This window comes from Electrophorus electricus, chromosome 8 (assembly GCF_013358815.1).
Source record: "Electrophorus electricus isolate fEleEle1 chromosome 8, fEleEle1.pri, whole genome shotgun sequence".
In the NCBI taxonomy this organism is placed as follows: domain Eukaryota; kingdom Metazoa; phylum Chordata; class Actinopteri; order Gymnotiformes; family Gymnotidae; genus Electrophorus; species Electrophorus electricus.
This window is the reverse complement of record NC_049542.1, coordinates 22,581,016-22,599,775: the sequence shown is the minus strand read 5'-3', so window position 1 is coordinate 22,599,775 and position 18,760 is coordinate 22,581,016. Positions and strand designations below refer to the sequence as shown.

The following is an 18,760-nucleotide window of genomic DNA, read 5'->3' as shown; positions in this document are numbered from 1 at the left end:
ACAGACAGAGTTCGTGTGTGTGTGTGTGTGCGCTACAGACAGGGTTCGTGTGTGTGTGTGTGTATGCGCGCTACAGACAGGGTTTGTGTGTGTGTGCGCTACAGACAGGGTTTGTGTGTGCGCTACAGACAGGGTTTGTGTGTGTGTGTGCTACAGAAAGGGTTTGTGTGAGTGTGTTCTACAGACAGGGTTTGTGTGTGTGCGCGCGCTACAGGCAGGGTTCGTGTGCGTGCTCCAGGCAGGGTTCGTATGTGTGCACGCGGGCTACAGGCAGCGTTCGTGTGTGTGCGCACACGCGCTACAGGCAAGGTTCGTATGTGTGCACGTGCGTGCTACAAGCAGGATTCATGTGTGTGGGTGTGTGCGCGCACGCTACAGGCAGGGCTACAGGCAGCTTTATTCCAGGACACTTGCACTTGCTGACGGGGGATGGGGGGCACAGAATTTGAGATATGAAAGTTGTATTTTGTAGCCAGTTTTTCGCAGAGTGCGCAAGCTAATGTGTATGTGTGTGTGTGCGCGTTACAGAAAGGGTTCGTGTGCGTGTGTGCGCTACAGACAGGGTTCGTGTGTGTGTGCACGCTCTATGTGCGCTTCTGCAAGTCACAGAGATGTGAAGGTGCAGTGAAGTTGTCCGCAGAATAAAGCAGTTGGATTAAGGGCTCTCTCTGCCTTTCCCTCTCTCTCTCACACACATTTTCTCTCTCTCTCATTCACACAAACCCTTGCTTTCTCTCCCCCCTCATCGACATGCACCTTCTCTCTCTCCCTCCCTCTCTCTCTCACATCAGTACATACACACACACCCTTTCTCTCTCTGTCCCTCTCTCTCTCTCTCTGTCCCTCTCTCTCTCTCTCTGTCCCTCTCTTTCTCCCTCCTTTTCTTCCCCTCTCCCTCTCTCTAGGTGCTTCAGTACAGCATTTATCTTCAGACAGCAGCATGGTGGTGCAGCCACTCAGCTGAGCCATACTTTGCATTTTTAATGCAGTGAGCAGGGTGACACAGCGATGGTGGGCCCTGGTTTAGCCACTTCCCTGTCAGAGGAATCCACAACTCCGCCCCCTGCTGGCCCGCTACTCTGAGTCACTGACGCTGATAGCAGCCAGCAATCACGGGGACGTGTTACGCTGCCATTTTGACCCATGCACCAGTCATTCTACTCCCTCCTTCTTAAAGGCCTGATCGAGTGAATTCATAAATGTCACTGTGATATTTTATCAATCCATTTCTCTGGTTTGGAAAACCTGTCTTTCTTGTTGACACTTCTGAGGGCACTTCAGATGTCACCATTTAGATAAAAATGCTGTAATTAGCGCCAGTGAGAAAAAGAAGAATCTGTAGACAGAGTTCCTCCATTGGGTTAACAGAAGTTATTATTATCATTTTGCTTCGTCCTGCAGGACCATTGCCATTAGTCTTGTGGGGGCTTGGCAGCTGAGAACAACTCCGTCCTAAGCTTCGGTGCGCTCGGCTAATTTCTCCACTCCTACGAGAATTGATTCAGGCCTTGTTAAAGACGCAGCCATGTACTTAATTAAAAGATTGATTTTAGCCAAGTTGTCCTCCACTTCATTTCCTCCGTCGGGCGAAGCCTGGCTTTGACTTGAGTCAGCCACTCTACCTGCTCACCCCTCCTCCCCTCATACCCCCACTGCTGCTGCTGCCACGACGACGTGCAGAAGCAGGCTGGTGGTGTCTTCTCGCTGCTCCATCTTTCCACGGCCTTTAATAGATAACCTCAATCGGGTTCGCCATAATGACGGCATGATGAAATAAACGAGCGCCTTTGTTTGGTCCCCTCCGTCGAGGGAGAGGGGGCAGAGGGCTTTAAGAGCCAGTTGGCAGCGTGGAAGCAGTTAGCATTTATAATGATAAGTGTTCCATCTGCCATGCGGTGGCAAGCCAAAGGCGGCAGATGGAATTGTTTTCACAATCTGTTTAAATATGTTGTCGATTTTTCTTCCCCCTTTAAAAAAGGCCTGATGCTGTCACACGCCTGATTTCATTAAAATGGAGAGGGTTCTATTTGATTTGCGCATCCCTTCATTTTATTTCATTTTTAATTAATTAATTTTGTATTTTTATTAGCTGTTATGTGGCTGAATGCTTTGCACTGTAGGCAAATAAGAGTAGTTAGCACCAGGCTATAAATCTGCATATCCATTTGTGCTTTGGGCATTTAGGCACAAAGGGTAATCCATTTCCCTGCCCCAAGGTGAGCCACCCCAGAGCACCATGTTTGTCCAAGGTGATGGGTGGAGTATTGGCAGGGTGGCAGGGCTCCACACAAACTGGGCCCTTAATTTGACACCAGCTGAGCCTGACTGGAACCAGATCTGGGTTAGAGGTTAACGCAGCTGCCCTTTGTCAATACTAAGCTCCTTCATCCGTGAGTTCCTTCATCTATGATGTCTCTGCTCACAGCTGCAGTGCTGGGTTTTTACTTGTTTATTTTTTTTAAACTGCAGGAATGGGAAACTTGCTGAACAGTAAAGCCCAGCAAGCTGTGTTCTTCTTGTGATCCATGTGATCATTTGATTACCCTTTTACTGTGAGGAGAACCATGTAACCACTGCAAACCATTTGTGCTGTTTTGATCACTGCACAGCGATGGCAGAGATCCTGTGCAGTACACTAACTACTGAAAGAGCATTGTCTTTCATTACAATAGCTGGCAAGATGTCACTGGTTACAAGTAAATGAACTCTCTGAAACCCTGGGGGGAGAGAAAGTTTATTGCTTTAAACTTATCATTAATTGTGTTTCAAGTCTATCTGAAGATGCTCTCTTCTTTTAACAGAGAACCCGAGGCCAAAAGCGGAAAAGGGTGTCTCTCTGTGAGGATGAGAAGATAGAGGTGAACACCTCTCTATTTTCCATTCACACACTGTTAATGCTAATGCCGTCTAACTCTCTTGCATCTGGTGCGATTATTGCAAGGCGAAAGGCAAGGGGATGTTTGCACATCACCTTCCGCTCTTTCAGCCTCTCACACACACACGTACGCACACGCACAGCAGTCAGCTCTAATGGCTTGTGTTTCCATAGGAACCGGTGCCGCGGGAACGGAGGCAGCGACAGTCAGCACTGCAGAAAAAGCCAAAAGCTGACGACACCAGGACCGAATGCACCACCTGCAAAGGCCCCGGCGACAACGAGAACCTAGTTAGGTGGGTGAGCACGCATGTTGCATGCGACTTGGTTTCCGTGTGTGTGTGTGCGCACATGACAGTGGGTGTTCATAGAGAGACACTAGGGTCATATTCTGCCCATGATTAAAGTTCACTCTTCATTTTGTGGCTGGTGCCCTGTGTGCAGAGGAGTAGGAGTCGTTCGATAGGCCTTCTCTATTGAGCTGCCACACGTGTTTGCTCATTTTGTTTAGCTGTAATGAGCTGTGTGATCTACTCCCGTCTTTGGGCTCATCAATGAGTCCTCCAAACAGGATGATGATTTAATGAGTACACAAACACACTGAATTATTCACTCTTTGTTTCACCCGAAACTTTCAACTGCTTTTTTTTCCTCTCAAGTTAAAAAGACCAGATCCAGGCTAGCACTGAGGTGGAGCCTGGAGATTTTAAACAGAAATTTAAAAGGGGCTTGTTGGTTTTTTGGCAGCATTCAGACCAAACAGACCCAACCTCTGTCTTCTCAGGGTGAGCTGTATATTTGTTTTTTTATTTAGTCAGTTTCACTGCTGTTTAGGCTCTTGAAGCTCTTGCACAAAAATGAGATTTGAATCATGTGCTTCCAGTGATGGCAGTGAAGTGTAGTCAGTGTACATGGTGCGGGGCAGGACATGTACTGTGTGAGACGGGTGATGTGTGTGACACGGGTGAGTGTGTGTGTGTGTGTGTGTGTGTGTGTGTGTGTGTGTGTGTGTGTGTGTGTGTGTGTGTGTGTGTGTGTGTGTGTGTGTGTGTTAGATGGACGTGTGTGTGGGAGACAGGCAGGAGTGTGGGAGCAGAGGCTGGGGTTGGGGCTCAGCTGTGGAGGGAGGTGTGCTGCCCTGACTGTCTGCTCTATCTTTGCGTTAAACAGGTCGTGAGAGGCGAGCGCCACCTCCCCCCCCCACCCCCCCTACCCCTCCGCTAAAAACGGGGACAGATGAGAGAGGGAGAGAGAGAGGGAGAGAGAGAGGGAGGCAGATTAAGTGGTTGGAAGAGCGGCATTGGGCTCGGGCAGGAGTCACAGAGGGCCACCCCTGACCGCCACCTCCAGCCATCCTCTGCTCAGAGCGGACTGCACTATGGACTTTAGCATGGCTACACGATGCTCCACCGAGAATCCGCCACAGAGAGGGAAGCCTGTCAGATATGGACGAACTGTACGAAAGGGAATACTTTCCAAAGTAGAACTTTCGGATCTTAAAGCTCACTCATTTTGACTTGACAGGAAGATGGATGCTGTAAATGGACTGCGAACAGCTCTTGGGGACACTTAGCTAGCCGGTACCGATGGAACTGGCACACAGCTGTTGGATGGTGACTGTGATCGTGGACTGCTAAACTAACATTCTTGTTGTAAACTGGGGACCAGCCACCTCTTTCCCCAATGTGTCGCGCTGCGTCTTTGGTGCAACGTCCTGCTTCGGCAGGCTCAGGCCCCACTCCCTGAGCCCACCGCACCCTACAGGCTACTCATGGGACGACGCTCTCAATGGCGAGCGTTGGCTCTGCCCCTAGGCCCCTCTCCCTGCCTCTTTCACACAGGCCCCTCTGGCCACTACAGCGCCACTTCATCCATCTGTCCAACTGCCAATCACGAGCGCCGATCGGCCGTATTGACCGAATGGCGTGATGTTTGGCTGAGAGCGTCCTCTGTGTGAATGCATTATGAATGCCATTGACCCAGACGCTGCTCTCTTTTCCTTGTGCTCTGTGAAATTTGTTGTTGTAGAACATAGGTAGAAATCAAACAGAAGGATCAATAATTCTCCTTGTGGTGTATTTGCTTGTGTTGGTGCATCCAGTGTATTTTAATGTAAGTGATACTAATTACAGCTTAGTGCTTATAGTCTCTTAGCAATGACAAGAAAATAGTAAGGGATGGAATTGAATAGTGTACGTGTTTTTAGCATCGAGAAGTCATCCCTTTTTACTCTTAAAAAGGCAAAATTCTGACATGCCTCAAAAGAGCCCACCCATCCCCTAGTGCCGAAGTGTATTACACTTGACAGCTCAGCTGCCTTGTGTTCAGTCAGGATGGCTGACAGGTGTCACCCTGTGCCCTGAGATGTCCCTCAGCATGGTGGGGTGTGGGGGATATCCTGTCTGCATGCCAGAGAGAAGCAGGCCCTCTCCAACAGCCAGCTCGCACTAGAGGAATTCAGAGCTTGGGCCTTTGACATGTCCGTCTGAATGACCTCTATGCCCTTTAAAGTTTCACCGCAAAAATACAGCCTTTAGCCAGGCGCTGGGCCTGCCATATCCATGGCAGACATGCATGCTTTATGACATAGCACACGCATGCGTAACAAGAATTTGCAAGACGTGCAGTGGGAGTTAAGGGGTGGGGACATTTTTGTGGTATTTGTTGACCAAATTGTGCAGCTATGTCACTGTATTTCTTGTGCCTGCTGTTTGCCCTTCTGCTGTTAGCATTTACGGTCAATTTAGACAGTGTTTATTTGCAATCAGCATTTTGAAATGGAATATTTTATTAATGTATTTATTAATGTAAATGTTTGTTTTCTATATCATTTGCAATTTTACATGAGAAAATGTTACATGAGCTGAAATAGTTGGTATTGCCTTTGGGACCATGAGTTGCATGGGCAGTGTCTGAGTAAATTTGTGGCTTGTGGGTGTGTGTGTGTGTTTGTGTGTGGGTGTGGGTGTGTGTGTGGTCTCAGAGCTCTGGCCTCTGCATTGAGCAAGCTTTAATAAACTCTTGACTTTTTCACCTTATTGCTTCTGTGATGAATGAGTCAGAGTCAGGGTAATTAATAGCACTCAGCACTGCCTTGTAGTAGACCCTGTGTGTATGTGTATGTGTCCAACCCTCCTGTCTTGGCTGATTTATTTCGGGGCCAGCGTATGTGTGTCCAGCCGAGTCCACTCTGCTGGCCTCACGTTCAAAAAGAAAGGAATAAGTGGATGTTCGAAACTGCAAGAGTAAATGAGAGGTGGAGTCACACTGGCGTGATGTTTATTTCAGCCAAAGACTCCAGCAAGCTTGCTTTCTTTCTTTCTTTCTTTCTTTCTTTCTTTCTTTCTTTCTTTCTTTCTTTCTTTCTTTCTTTCTTTCTTTCTTTCTTTCTTTCTTTCTTTCTTTCTTTCTTTCTTTCTTTCTTTCTTTCTTTCTTTCTTTCTTTCTTTCTTTCTCTAATGCCCACAGTCTTGTCTCCCTATGGTGCCATGTTACTTCATCTGCCTTCATCTTTCCTGCTTTTTTGCGCCAAGTCCACAGCCTGAGTGAGAGAGAGGGAGTGAGAACGCGAGAGAAAGAAAGACTGAGTGATGAGAGTCTTTCCTGGGGAAATCTGGTTAACCACATAACTAAAGACCCCATGTGACGGCAGCAGGTGACGAGCATTTGTGCTTATGCAATAACGGTGGTGGAGGGGAGCAGTGGTGTGGAGGAGTGGAGCACAGCCCCGGAACCCACCTCAACCTCCAGCCCTCTGCCCTGCATGGCCTTCCCCATTGAGAGGCAGCATCACCACGCCTTTGCCCCATCCATTATATTCCAGTTCCTCATTGTCGGCCTGGGGACCCAGTGAAAGTTCTCTCTGGCAACAGCGGCATGGCTGCATTCTGGTGAGTGGGAGAGTGGGGTGCAGACTGCCGTGCGGTTCTGTAAGAGCAGTAACCTTTCCAATGATGGCCGCCTTTCCTATTACAGCCCTGACATAGGATCCAGGGAGATGATTTAATGTCGGCATTTTGTTTTTGCTGACTTCACTTCTTTTCCTTGCTCCCTGCCACCATTAAAAGAGAAAACGCAAGCACTCGACCTGCACAGTGTGGGAAGGTTGGCCAGGCAGCTAAAATCTATTACACCACAGCTTCCCCATGTCTGTCATCCCACTGAGCCAACTGTAGTATGTGCGTCAGTCTAGATCTCGTGTGTTTGTGTGTGTGCGCATGTGCCTGAGTGTGTAGGTGAGTGTGCGTGTTGGTCTGTGTGTTCATCTGTTTTGCTTGTCTTCTGCATGCAGGTGTCCTTTTCCCTCTTGCTGATCCTCGGTTCATATACTCCCCATATATGTGCGAGAGTTGACAACCCAGAGGTGCCAGATTTTCTAATAAGGGATAAGGGAGGGCTCTTTTGTCGGCTGCTTTTTCTATGTGCTTATGTGCTTGCCGAGGGCTACCCTGTAGAGTGTCCACAGCAGGCAGATAGCGTGAGCCTGCACCTGAACTGGCCCTTGTTCTATCGCCCCTAGCTATTTTAAGATCCCCTCTGTCCCTTCTCTAGTGTAGCATCTGCCAACACAGTGAAGCCCAGCATTGACTCAGCCTGACTCGCTGTCACCCCCTGCTGCATATGTAGAGGAATAACACCACCCCTCAGTTGCAGGTTATACTTATGAAAGTTTCTCAAGCCATTTCCCATCTCCCCTGGGCTGGCTTTAACTAAGTGATTGAGTGAGCTTTTCTGTAATGAGCTAATAAAAGCAACTTACTATGATGTAGTCTCTCTCTCTCTCTCTCTCTCTCTATCTCTCTCTCTCTCTCTACCTCTACCTCTCTCTCTCTACAAGACTATCTCATTGTCAGACAATGGCTTGGTAATAATACTGTTCCAGTCTCACTAAATCAAAAAGAGGGAGGTGCACGGAGCCCAATAATCCACTCCTTGTGTGGAAGGGATTCACAAAAAGCCAGTGCTACACTTTGTCATGGCCACTGGTCAATGGCTGAGCGCTTTGTGTTGTATTGATCTTGCTCTCGTGGCCTCTCCCTAGGTAATTGCGGTGGGCCCTGTGATAAATTTGCTGCATTTCATTCGGCAAGACAGCAGGCCAAGTGCCCCATGTGGATCGGAAAGGAACCTGCTGGGGTTCAGTGTCAGAGTACGCCACCACCGTTGCAGTGGCCTGGAGCTGAAATTTTTGAAGGCTGCATCCTATAATGGTGCTGAATGCTGCTACAGTGAGGCAAGTTTGCTTCTCCAGAAAGTAATCTGTCTATTTTAACGCTATATGTGTGGCTGCTCCAGAAGCTGGCTGGTAGTACATTAATGGCTGTTAAATTAAGATTTGTCATTTCCCACTGCTGTTCAGAAATGTTTTACCTTCAGTCTGAACATTATTTAAGGTCAGTCTGGAAATTGCTCTCATTCACTGTAAATTAATCCACAAAAGGGCCAATCAGAATTGGCACACAGATTAATCCCCAAACAAGAAACATTTAATTACTGCGTTTAAGCGTTCCCAGGATAATCCTGTCTTTATATTGGTGTTAAAGGGATGTTTTTCAGCTGTCTTATCTGAAATATACTTTCTCACCACAAACCATCATCCCCATATGACTGGCCTACTGTGTTTTGTGCAGGTCTGTCTGTTTGTCTCTCTGCCTGCTTGTGTGTTTGAGTCAGTCTAATTTTCCTACCCTGTAAATTATATTTTTATCCTGGCAGGGTAACCTGTGTTAATGACTTAATGTAGTTTTGACAAAAACTACATTGTTCAGTTTTGACATTTACTCTTGATGATCATGAATGCAAATGGAGCCATATCTAGAATGAACATACTTTATTCATTGTAATTGATTTCCAGTTTTCAGCAAAGCTCACTGATTTGTTATCATAAAAGTAAAAATAAATAAGTCACAATCAGTTTAAAGTATCCTTTAATCAATGGATACTGCGGTGCAGTTTCCTTGCATAAGAAATGGTGTTCATCTTACTCAAGATAAATGAGCTAGCCATGCCCATTTCTGTCCCTCCTTGAGGATCTCCTGCAAGATGAAGTATTCTGGGATTCAGCCTGATCTTATAGATTGTCAGTAAATTCCTTTTTTAAAATTATTTTTAAAGTAAGAGACCATTGAATTAACAATGACCTGATAACTCCTCTCACACAACCAAAAAGCCAACTTAAATCTGTCTTCTCTAGTTTTATCCTCCAGCAAAATCTGGAATGGTATATCTCACTAAAACAACGTTTGATTAAATGATGCCATCATGGCTGGCTGGGTGGGCAAGGGTCTCTATCCCACACTCCCCCAGTGCTCGGGTGGATACTGTGGTGAGCAGAGATGATGTCAGGGGTTGCTAAGAACTTTCTTGGAGATTAAACAGAAGATGAAAGGGGATACGCCTCACACAGCGAGAGCAACGTGTTGCAGACAAAAGCAGTCGATCGCATTCCCCTCCCCAGACCCTCACCTCGCATCCCAGTAAGATTAGCTCAATCAATAGTCGCTCTTATGAGTGATTGGATTGTGTCTGGGCTGGGAGAAGCAAGCGACAGAGAGGAGAGGCTCAATTTTCCCAATGATTAAAAACGGACCTAAATTGCTTTGATGGCATCAGAAGGACCTTGACGTGGTTAAGCCTGTAAGAGTAGTGCTGGGTGCAGATTGAACTTGGCGCCTGCAAATGCCATTATGTGGAGGGACCTTTGCATCAGTGCTCAGAATTCAGTGGCCTGTCAGCAGTGCAGCACTCTCTGGGGCATCCCCAAGCAGGGGTCGCCTTGGAGTTTGAATGCAGTGTTTGATGAGACATTGGTAAGCGTTTCATTTTGAGAGCATACCATGTAATCTCCAATAACCATTCCAATGTAAGTTTATTATTAACGAACCAGTGTACTTTTACAAATCTTTGAGTGAGTTTATACAGGGGTGATATCTGGCTGGTGTGAGGTATATGTCATTAAATGTATTAGTTATAATTAAACTTGTGTAAATGGAAAGGTGTAAGGATGGAACACAACTTCATCTAGAAAAGTGAAGCTTTTCCACTGTTCAGGACTCATCATTTGGAATTCCAATTAACCATAATCATCTGCCCTCCATGTGCTACAGCCTGCATCACTGAGCACTGTTTTAATTCAAAGATGTTTAAACCTTGATACACAACAAACAATACAAAAGGTTCATTAAGGCACAGTAATTAAAGAAATAAAGTGCGAGTCATTGCACGGTGCACTAATAATACGGAAACCTCCCATGGCTGGAGTGGTTCTAAAACTTCCTTCTGCAGGGAGCAGAGTAGCCCTGTGCTCCCTCTTTATTTACTAGAGTGGAAGATTCATATGAAATCAATCGGCAGCTGTGTGCAACAATAGCCGTGTGCTCATTAGTACAGCTCACACACGCATAAACACACACATTCCTGGTCATTTGTCTTTTTTCACAGGGCAGCTTGGGGTGTGATTTAAATGTTCTCCTCTCCTGGGAAGATATGCCTGTGTGTGTATTTGCATCTGAACATTAAACTGTCTGTGGAATTACAGACAAATGAACTTCAGTTGTACTTCAGCCTTAAATCTTACCCCTAGAATATTTATTTCATTTCATAAAACATCTCTGCTTTTGCTGTTTTATCATCAATTCTATAACAATAACAAAATCAATAATATTTAAGAATAGTTAACTATATATGCAACTACATCTCAGTTTTAAGACTAGATTTTCCCAAAATTTCCCAATACGAAGCAAGCTCTGTGCAATACTGTGCATATTGTTCACTCTCTCGCCATATTAGCTGACTAGTTTATTTAGCTGCAGTCAGCTGTATGGAAAATAATCATGTAAAAGCTTTAGCAATCATTAACTATTTGTCTCCAGAGTGACAGACAGCATTTATCGCAAATAGCAAAAGAACGTGAGCAAAGCGCAGATTCTCCTGCATCCCGGTAGTCTCTGGGCCCCCACTCTTCAGAGGGAGATCATGTAATGGAGGCAACTTCGAGCTGACAGCCTGTCGCTGGGGGCAACCCATTTCCTCATTGCTCTGTCACAATAAATATATGGATTAGATAGTGGGAGAAGCTCGGCGTGCTTGGATGCAAGCAGTATGCACCATTAAGATGAGCCCGTGGAATAAATTCTGCCATCATGTCGGATGGAGAGAGATGAGGTATTTTATTGTGAGGCGCATTAAAATGCTTGATAGTTTTACATAAGTGGAGCATGCGTGTTTCCATTGGAATTAATGCTGACATTACACCAGCTTTGTTGAGCATGAATGAGTCTGATTCTGTGTTGATTTTTTTTGCATGTCGAATGCTGTGGAGAATTTTGACTCTTAAAAGTGATTTCCTAATGGGCATCCAGACTCATTATTGAGACCAACACTTTCCTATTACAAAAGCCAATTTGAAACAAAGGAGCAAAGATCTTTACATTGGCATTTTACAGGGTCTCATTGAAGCAGAATGGAAAACTTTCCACCCCTGTTTTTCATGTCCATCATTGAGCCCAAGTTTCAGGACCAGATGAACCACAGCATGCCCCATTCGTTGCCACCTCAGATCAGATGCATACAGCATGCCTGAGAAATGGCTGGCTTACCATTTGCTCTGAAATTATCTGTTAGTTAGAATTTTATAGTGAGTGGAAGCTAGGGAGGATCTGCCTTGGTTCAAAGCCTGGAGCAGCGCTCTCCTGATCAGCACCCATTATCCTAAGACATCGTAGGTTGGCATGGTAACCACAGGTGAAAGTTGCCTTTTTTCCATCTCTCAGGGGCTCCTCGATCTTTCCAAAGGAGTTGCAGACCTTCACTAGACTATTCTTATATATCTTATAATCTCCATTGTTTGCTTATTGGTATGCAGAGCCAGATCTTTTTTTTTTTTTTTTTTGCCACTGTGTATTGGTAACTTCTTCATATTAGAAACTGTGGATTTGCAAATGATGAATCCAACCATGTGTGCATCATCAAACCATTCAGTGCCGCGGTAGTGTTGTCCTTGCTGTTTGAAGTCTCACCATCGATAGTCTGTTTTTTTTTGTGGCTGCCCTTCCTGGTGAGGTAGAGTCCATCTCGGCTGTTATGGTTTTCCACTGTGGAACTAGCCATGCTGGAATCCACTTGCAGGAAGCACTCATGGATGGAAAAGTGCTGAGTGACACCACAGTGCTCCACTGACTGCGCGACACATTTTGAGTGACATCTGGACAGTTATAGGGTTTGCTAAACTCCCATTTGAAAAGAACCCCAGCAATCCCTTGAAAGGGAAAGCGACATCGTTTTGGAGACTGGCCTGCTGCCGATGTGATGAGGTAAATAATTTCCATAAGTTAAATCAGCTTGCTGTGGCTTGACAGTGTGGGCCATCTGTGTGTATGAGTATTCTGCTCTATCCTCATTAGTGCTGTGTTGTATCCATCACTATCCTTTAATTAGCATTTGGTGTCTCAGGCGGGCAACATTTTCAAAAGGGCTCTCACATCATGAGACACTGCCTCCTACCATGTCAAGCTTAACCCCCACATCTGTGAATGTACTACTTTACAACTTTTCTCTCCTGCCTGCCAATAAAAGATGGAGTACTCTTCTTTTTTCCTCCTCTCTCCTCCTCCCGCCTGCTGCCTGATAAGGGCCCAGGGCCCGGGGACACTCCACTGTGTAATGGAGATGAATGGGGAAGGGGCCTATTGACCTCCCTAAGCCCTTTTCCTCTTTATCTGATTTACATTGCCAAATCTGAATCTTCACCATTGATTACAGCATAATTAGTTAATTATGGATAGGAAGGAGAGGGGAGACCATGCAAGCTGGCCTGAAGGACATCTGTGCACCACCAAAAACGGCTTGGGAATGATAACGGGGGAGGGGTCACATCACAGAATCCACTGCCCAAATACTCAGGCCTGACAGTGGGCACAGGTATTAATCATATCATCTGATAATTTTGCACTCTGCTGTCCGATAAATGTCAGTCAAAGTGAACAATTATTTCTGTGATTCACCCAGGAGGGTAATTGTTATATTGCCCAGAAATGTATTTTGAGAGATCCAGCAGTGATGGTGGTTGCTCACAAGAAGTAAAAGTAGGCACTCTTCTCCCTCTCTTTTTATGCTTTGGCATAGAAGTTTAAAAATAAATAAATAAACAAAGATTTATTGGCAAGCCACACTGAGGCCCATTTCAGCAGGGCCAATCAAGCCAACATGTTTTATGATGGCTGTACAAGGCCATGTGAGAGGTGGTGTGCCAATGTGTTTTGAATCTATTAAGCATCTGTTACCTGACAGGAAACGGCTCTGTCACCATCTATCAAATCTGCCTGATGAGGGCCAAGCCAGTTTCTTGGCAGGATACATATAAAGTGTGTGTGTGTGTGTGTGTGTGTGTGGGTGTGTGTGTGTGTGTGGGTGTGTGTGTGGGTGGGTGGGTGGGTGTGTTTGGGTGTGGGTGTATATATGTATGTATGAGTATGTGTTGTGTGTGTGTGTGTGTGTGTGTGTGTGTGTGTTTGAGTCTGTGTCTGTCTCTGCATTGAGCTATATTCCCTATGGTCATACCACTCTTGGTCTGCTCATAGGTGTGATGAGTGTCAACTGTGTTACCACTTTGGCTGCCTGGACCCTCCCCTGAAGAAGTCACCCAAGCAGACAGGTTATGGCTGGATCTGTCAAGAGTGTGACACCTCCTCATCAAAGGTGAGAGTTGCATAGGGAGGCAGAGGTGGAGACAGGTCCTAAAGATTCCCGATGCAGCTGGATCGCATTACCATTACACCACCAGCGGCATGTTGAGGAAATAAGTGGAACAGCTACACACAGCCATTTCGCATAAGATGGGCAGAGTCACAGAGCATTTAAACAGTGGTGAGAAACTTTGGTTTAATACCAATTATTTGCTGATCTGTGTGTGCATGTAATGAATCCTTGTGCCTTGAATTCCCAAGGAGATTGAGGGGACACTATGGCAAAAGTCACACTCAAGCATCAAAAATGTTTCATAATGTACATGTTTAGTTATAATTAAGATTTTTTTATTAAGTCATTCTTAAAATTCATTATGATTCAGATTTGTCGATTATGACCGGAAAAATTCCACTCCCCAAGTTGTTCTAACTTGTACACACATAATTGTACACACATAATAACCTGCCACTGGTGTACAAGGACATACTGCATATGGTTTTCGAGGCTTCTTTTAAAATTTTATTTTACCATTCAAGGCCTTTAAAATTTATTCAGGTGTGCTGTAAGTATACTGCAGTGCAGTACTGTTTTTAAGAACTCACAGTTGTAATATCATTAAAATTAAACATACATTTATTTGAATCAGTGTATGAATTTATATTTAGTTGGTTTGCTAATACTTTTAGCCAGAATTTCTGAACCTCCTTAGAATAAAATCAGATTCCCATGGACCTAATCTGATCTCTACTCCTACCCAAAACTGACAAATCTGTCAGGGTATGAAAAATGATGTATGTGGATTGTGCATGAAAGCATTCTGACTTTGGATTCAAATTTTTGAATTCAGAATTAGAACTGTTTACATGAAGGTTCACACACATTAAATGTTTAGAGTTATTCCTAGTTTTCAGCTAAGGCAGTTTATAGTAAATCACCTTACCAAAACCAAAGATGTGGTAAATGTTCTGATATAAATCACTGTTGAATTCAAATTCATTCTTATTTTTCATAAATTGCAGGATATTTAAAACTTACAATTTTGGGAAAGAGCACCTCTGATAGCACTGGTCAATTATGATTTTGCTTCATGTAAAATCTTATCTGTTTATTATGTATTTTTGCATGTTGAAGTTCAGAATTTCTTTATCATCCATATTTTTTGTTCTTGTATATCATTATGTAATTATGCATAATATAGAAAGGCAAGGAAAGTGGATGCCTTCACTATTGTTGACTTTTGCTGCTGGACAGGGAAGGGTGATGTTCCTGAGATCAAATACAGGCAAACCTTATACACTGGACATTTTAGAAGTGTGTATGTACATAATAATAGTGTAATAGCTGCCTTATTTATGAATAACTAATATATGCTTAATAGAAAATTTAATTGCCCTGCCACTTTAAAACCATACAAGAGAAACAAAAATAGATTTGTATTCAGCATAAAAAGTCCTACTGAGTCCACCTATTTTAGCCTTTGTAACAAACAAACAAAAAACAGTTAGCAGCACGTTAAGCGTTCTCTGGGTGGGTAAAAAACTTTTACCCCACTATGCACATCGACTCCTTTGCTCTTAATTATGGATATGTGTGGCTGGCTTTTGAAGTTTTAAGCACTTTTTGATAGTGTTGCAGACAGGGGAACTCTCATGCTGCTTTGCTTTCCCCGTATGCATGCTGTAGTTTGCTGCAGTCCATCTGAGCTTGGTGCTGGCCTTCACAGAGACGTTCCCGGTGTGAGCACTTCCCTCCAGATTGCAATTGAAGTGCTCTTGACTCAGGCCTTTCCTCCTTTATTCCTTTTCCTGTCTTCCTTTCATACTTGCTTGTCCAGGCACCAATGGGCCATCTTCCATACACATGCATACACATTTTTAATAATTTGTTTTATTTTTCTTTCTTATTGAATTACTGTGTAATCAAAGTCAGTCTGTGCCTGCTTCCAAACCTAATTAAGTTAATAAATGCATCCGCTGTTCAATTTATCTTTAAAAGGGCAGTGTGGCCCGCCAGGCTCTATCTGTGTGGAAAATGGGGGTTAATTGATGTTGCCAAAGAGAAAGTTAAATGTAAAAAGCGTATGGTGGGCAGCCCGTGTGGTGGAAATGGTAACGCATGCTTACTGTTCACCACTAAAATGAAAAGGTTAAACCAGAGTTATGATAATACAGACATTTGCAGAATACAGACATTTGGCTTTGTAAAGACTGGGTTGGCCAGGATGAATCCACACTACAATGTATTAATTTAATGTTTATTCTTTTATTTATCACCCATTCAGCCTAAGCCCTTAAATACTTTGATCTTTGCCAGTGATTGCGTGATGCTCATCTGATCTTTTTGCGTGTACAGTAAATGTTTTAATTTCATAGCCATCAAAACAAAGGATCAAATTGTATATTTACAGAAAATACATTTATTTCAAATGTGCCTTTCAATAACCAAGAGCCCCCATCCTTCACTCATAAATTCAGAAGATACAGATTCATGAGTCTACAGTAGAGCCCTTTCATGAGCCCAGTGGTGCACCTGGAAATAGGGCTGGTGTAACTCAAAGGTGCAGAAGAAAGCCTGAGATTGGTGACCTGCTGCTCCACTATAAAGCCTAAGCAGATCTGAACAAAAGCGGTGGGTGGAAGCCAGGTGGGGGCAGAGAAAGGAGCTTTAGACAGAGGTAGTCATACAGGGCAAGGGGATTAAACAAGTGGTGGCTTTTTAAACATGCTTACTGATGACCTACGGAACCACTCCATTCCCCAGAGACCCTGGGAGAGCAGACGCAATCCTCTATAATCACACACTTACACGTGGCCAGCAAGAGTCATGCTGTATGCTGTTCACTGCCTCTGATGTACACACACACATACACACACACACACACACACACACATACATATATATACATATATATACATATATATATATATATATATATATATATATATATATATATATATATATATATATATATATATATATATATTATGTGCACTAAGTTTTCAGTTTTAGAAGGTGTTGTAGCCTTCTATCTAGCTTGGCTCTGTGCATCTATCTTCCTTCTTGGGTTTCTCTTGATGCTCCCCAACGTGATTCCTGGTGCTCTCAGCAATGCATTTCAGTGATAACAGCAGAGACTGGAGCGTAATGCTGGCTGGAAGAGTGAGGCTGTCGTTCATTTTCAGCCTGTCTCCACTCTCTGAGCTAACAGTTTGGATGTTTGATTTTTCACTGAGTCCCCTTGTTTGTTACTGAGTGTGTGAACTCTTATTTGCCTTATTTACCACTCACAAGATGGCAAATAAGACATGATCTTTGTCCATGATAAGAAAGCTTCAATGACCATGCATTCAGGGCACTTTCTTAAAGCTGTGAGCTTTCATGAGCTTTCACATTGTCTTTGTTTTGCTACATCACACACAATATGTCAGTAACCAAAACTGATCTGATATAATATACTTGAAAGTGTTTCCATTTGAGATTATATTCCATTTGCTTGAGACAAAACATAAAAAAAAACACAGCTGGTGGACATGTGAAAAACTGGAATACACTGTACAGTGAAAAAAAAAAAATGTCCATGGAAAATAAAAGGTTAATAGAAAACCACTTATGTTGAAATAGTTCTGATCATCACAAACACTGTTGCTTTTCTTCTTCTTTTTCAAGCCTTGAATGTCATAGGTTGCAGTTAAGTCTTTGACAGCATCTGCTACCATTCTGAGAAGCCAAATGCACTCTTATACAAGCACTGTGGCTAAGTACCTTAAGTCCTATAATGTACTGCAAATGCTATGCTCTTAAGCATTTTGGCCATTTTTGGTCTGGATGTTGTGTTTTTTTTGTTTTTTTTATTCTAATGCCATCTTTAAATGCAACCAGCTTTACCATGATTCACCCTTTCCCTCAGATAAAGGGGGGAGGGGGTCCTGATGGTGGTGGGTGGCTGTCAACATTAAAGGGGCGCCACTTTTGCGGCAGCACCTAGTGAATGAAGAAGCAGCCTTAGTGAAATGTGGCACTGAGGGAGCGATTTGTTATCCATTCCAGCCTTGACTCATAGATGAGAGCAGGGAAGTGTTTAGAGGAATGTGAGAGCCATTTCGTACTTACACACTGCCGCTCAGAGGGCCCCTGCCTGTGACCCGCATCATGTATGGTGCCACTCGTCACCTTGTGAGGCAAGAGGTCCAGAATGCAAAGTACAAAGTGTCATCTGGCCTGTGGGGCTAACTTGTCACAGGGCTCCTGGCCTTCCTACGGATCTCTCTGCTGATGCCTTTTGCAAATGGGTTACAATCTTCAGCCAGGTTCGGCCAGGATGAGTTTGCACACACACTGTATCATAAAATCTTTTAATTATGTCTGCCTATCTAAAAAAGGAAAATGCAAAAAAAAAAAAAAAAGACAGATAGAAAAAAAGAAACACTTAAAGGCGATACATTTAGTTTATGGGTGAGGAGGCCCGTGTGGGCCATGATGGGGTCAGTTTGCCGTAGCTGTAGACACGTGGCCTGGTAGTAAAGGCTTTATTAGCTGGAGCTGAGTTCATTACATCCACCGCGCATTCCCTTGCCTGCACACGTTAGATAAACCTGGAGCCGTCGAAGGCCATATCCCCCGCTGTCACCCCAAGGCCTCGCCGAATTGATTCAGGTAATAAAATGACAGTTCTGCCATAATATATGGATGGCCTTTAATTCTGCACCTTGTGAGGTGCCAGAGAGGGGCTCGTTCGAGCTTTTTTTTTTTTTTTTTAGGAACACCCATGCATTGCCAATGCCCACCCCTGTGATGGAAAAGTTCAGGCAAATCTGTGGCACATTTGAGGCATCACCTCAGATGAGAGTGGAAACCGCCCCGATCACGGCGAGCCTTTGGCACAAGCTCAGCTGCCCGGGCAGGAGTCAGAAGTGTCCTGTAGTTGTAGTTGTGGTTATGGTTTGCGAGCGGTTGTAGAAGTGAGCTGCTCTGTCGTAATAGATTGCTGCTGCCTTGCTGAGTGTCGCGTGGAGTTTGTCATCGAAGCCACTTCCTGACCTTCAGCCTCCCATTTTAGCTGCTGGGATTTATCGGCACTGTTGACTTGGTGGTTAACTGTGGAAGGTTTTACAAGTCAAATGGACACTTTGCTAAGTGCCGTAACTTTATTTATATATTTAATGTGGTGTTCAATACGAAGCCAAGTTCTGAAGACGATTACCT

General features: G+C 44.2%; 1 protein-coding gene across 6 annotated transcripts in view; it reads left to right on the top strand.

Moving 5' to 3' along the window:
* phf14 (PHD finger protein 14) overlaps positions 1–18,760 on the top strand; it is a 58,083-nt gene that overhangs the window by 30,950 nt on the left and 8,373 nt on the right. For 3 of the 6 annotated variants that reach the window (XM_027010130.2, XM_027010129.2, XM_027010128.2), the window contains exons 15-17: positions 2,802–2,858; positions 3,050–3,171; positions 13,453–13,570. In XM_027010130.2, the coding sequence (XP_026865931.2) occupies positions 2,802–2,858; positions 3,050–3,171; positions 13,453–13,570 (297 nt within the window). Of the gene's footprint in view, positions 1–2,801; positions 2,859–3,049; positions 3,172–3,622; positions 3,868–4,045; positions 4,083–7,916; positions 8,757–13,452; positions 13,571–18,760 lie in introns of those variants that run through there. The other 3 variants (XM_027010131.2, XM_035528925.1, XM_035528924.1) reach the window with 3 other exon arrangements.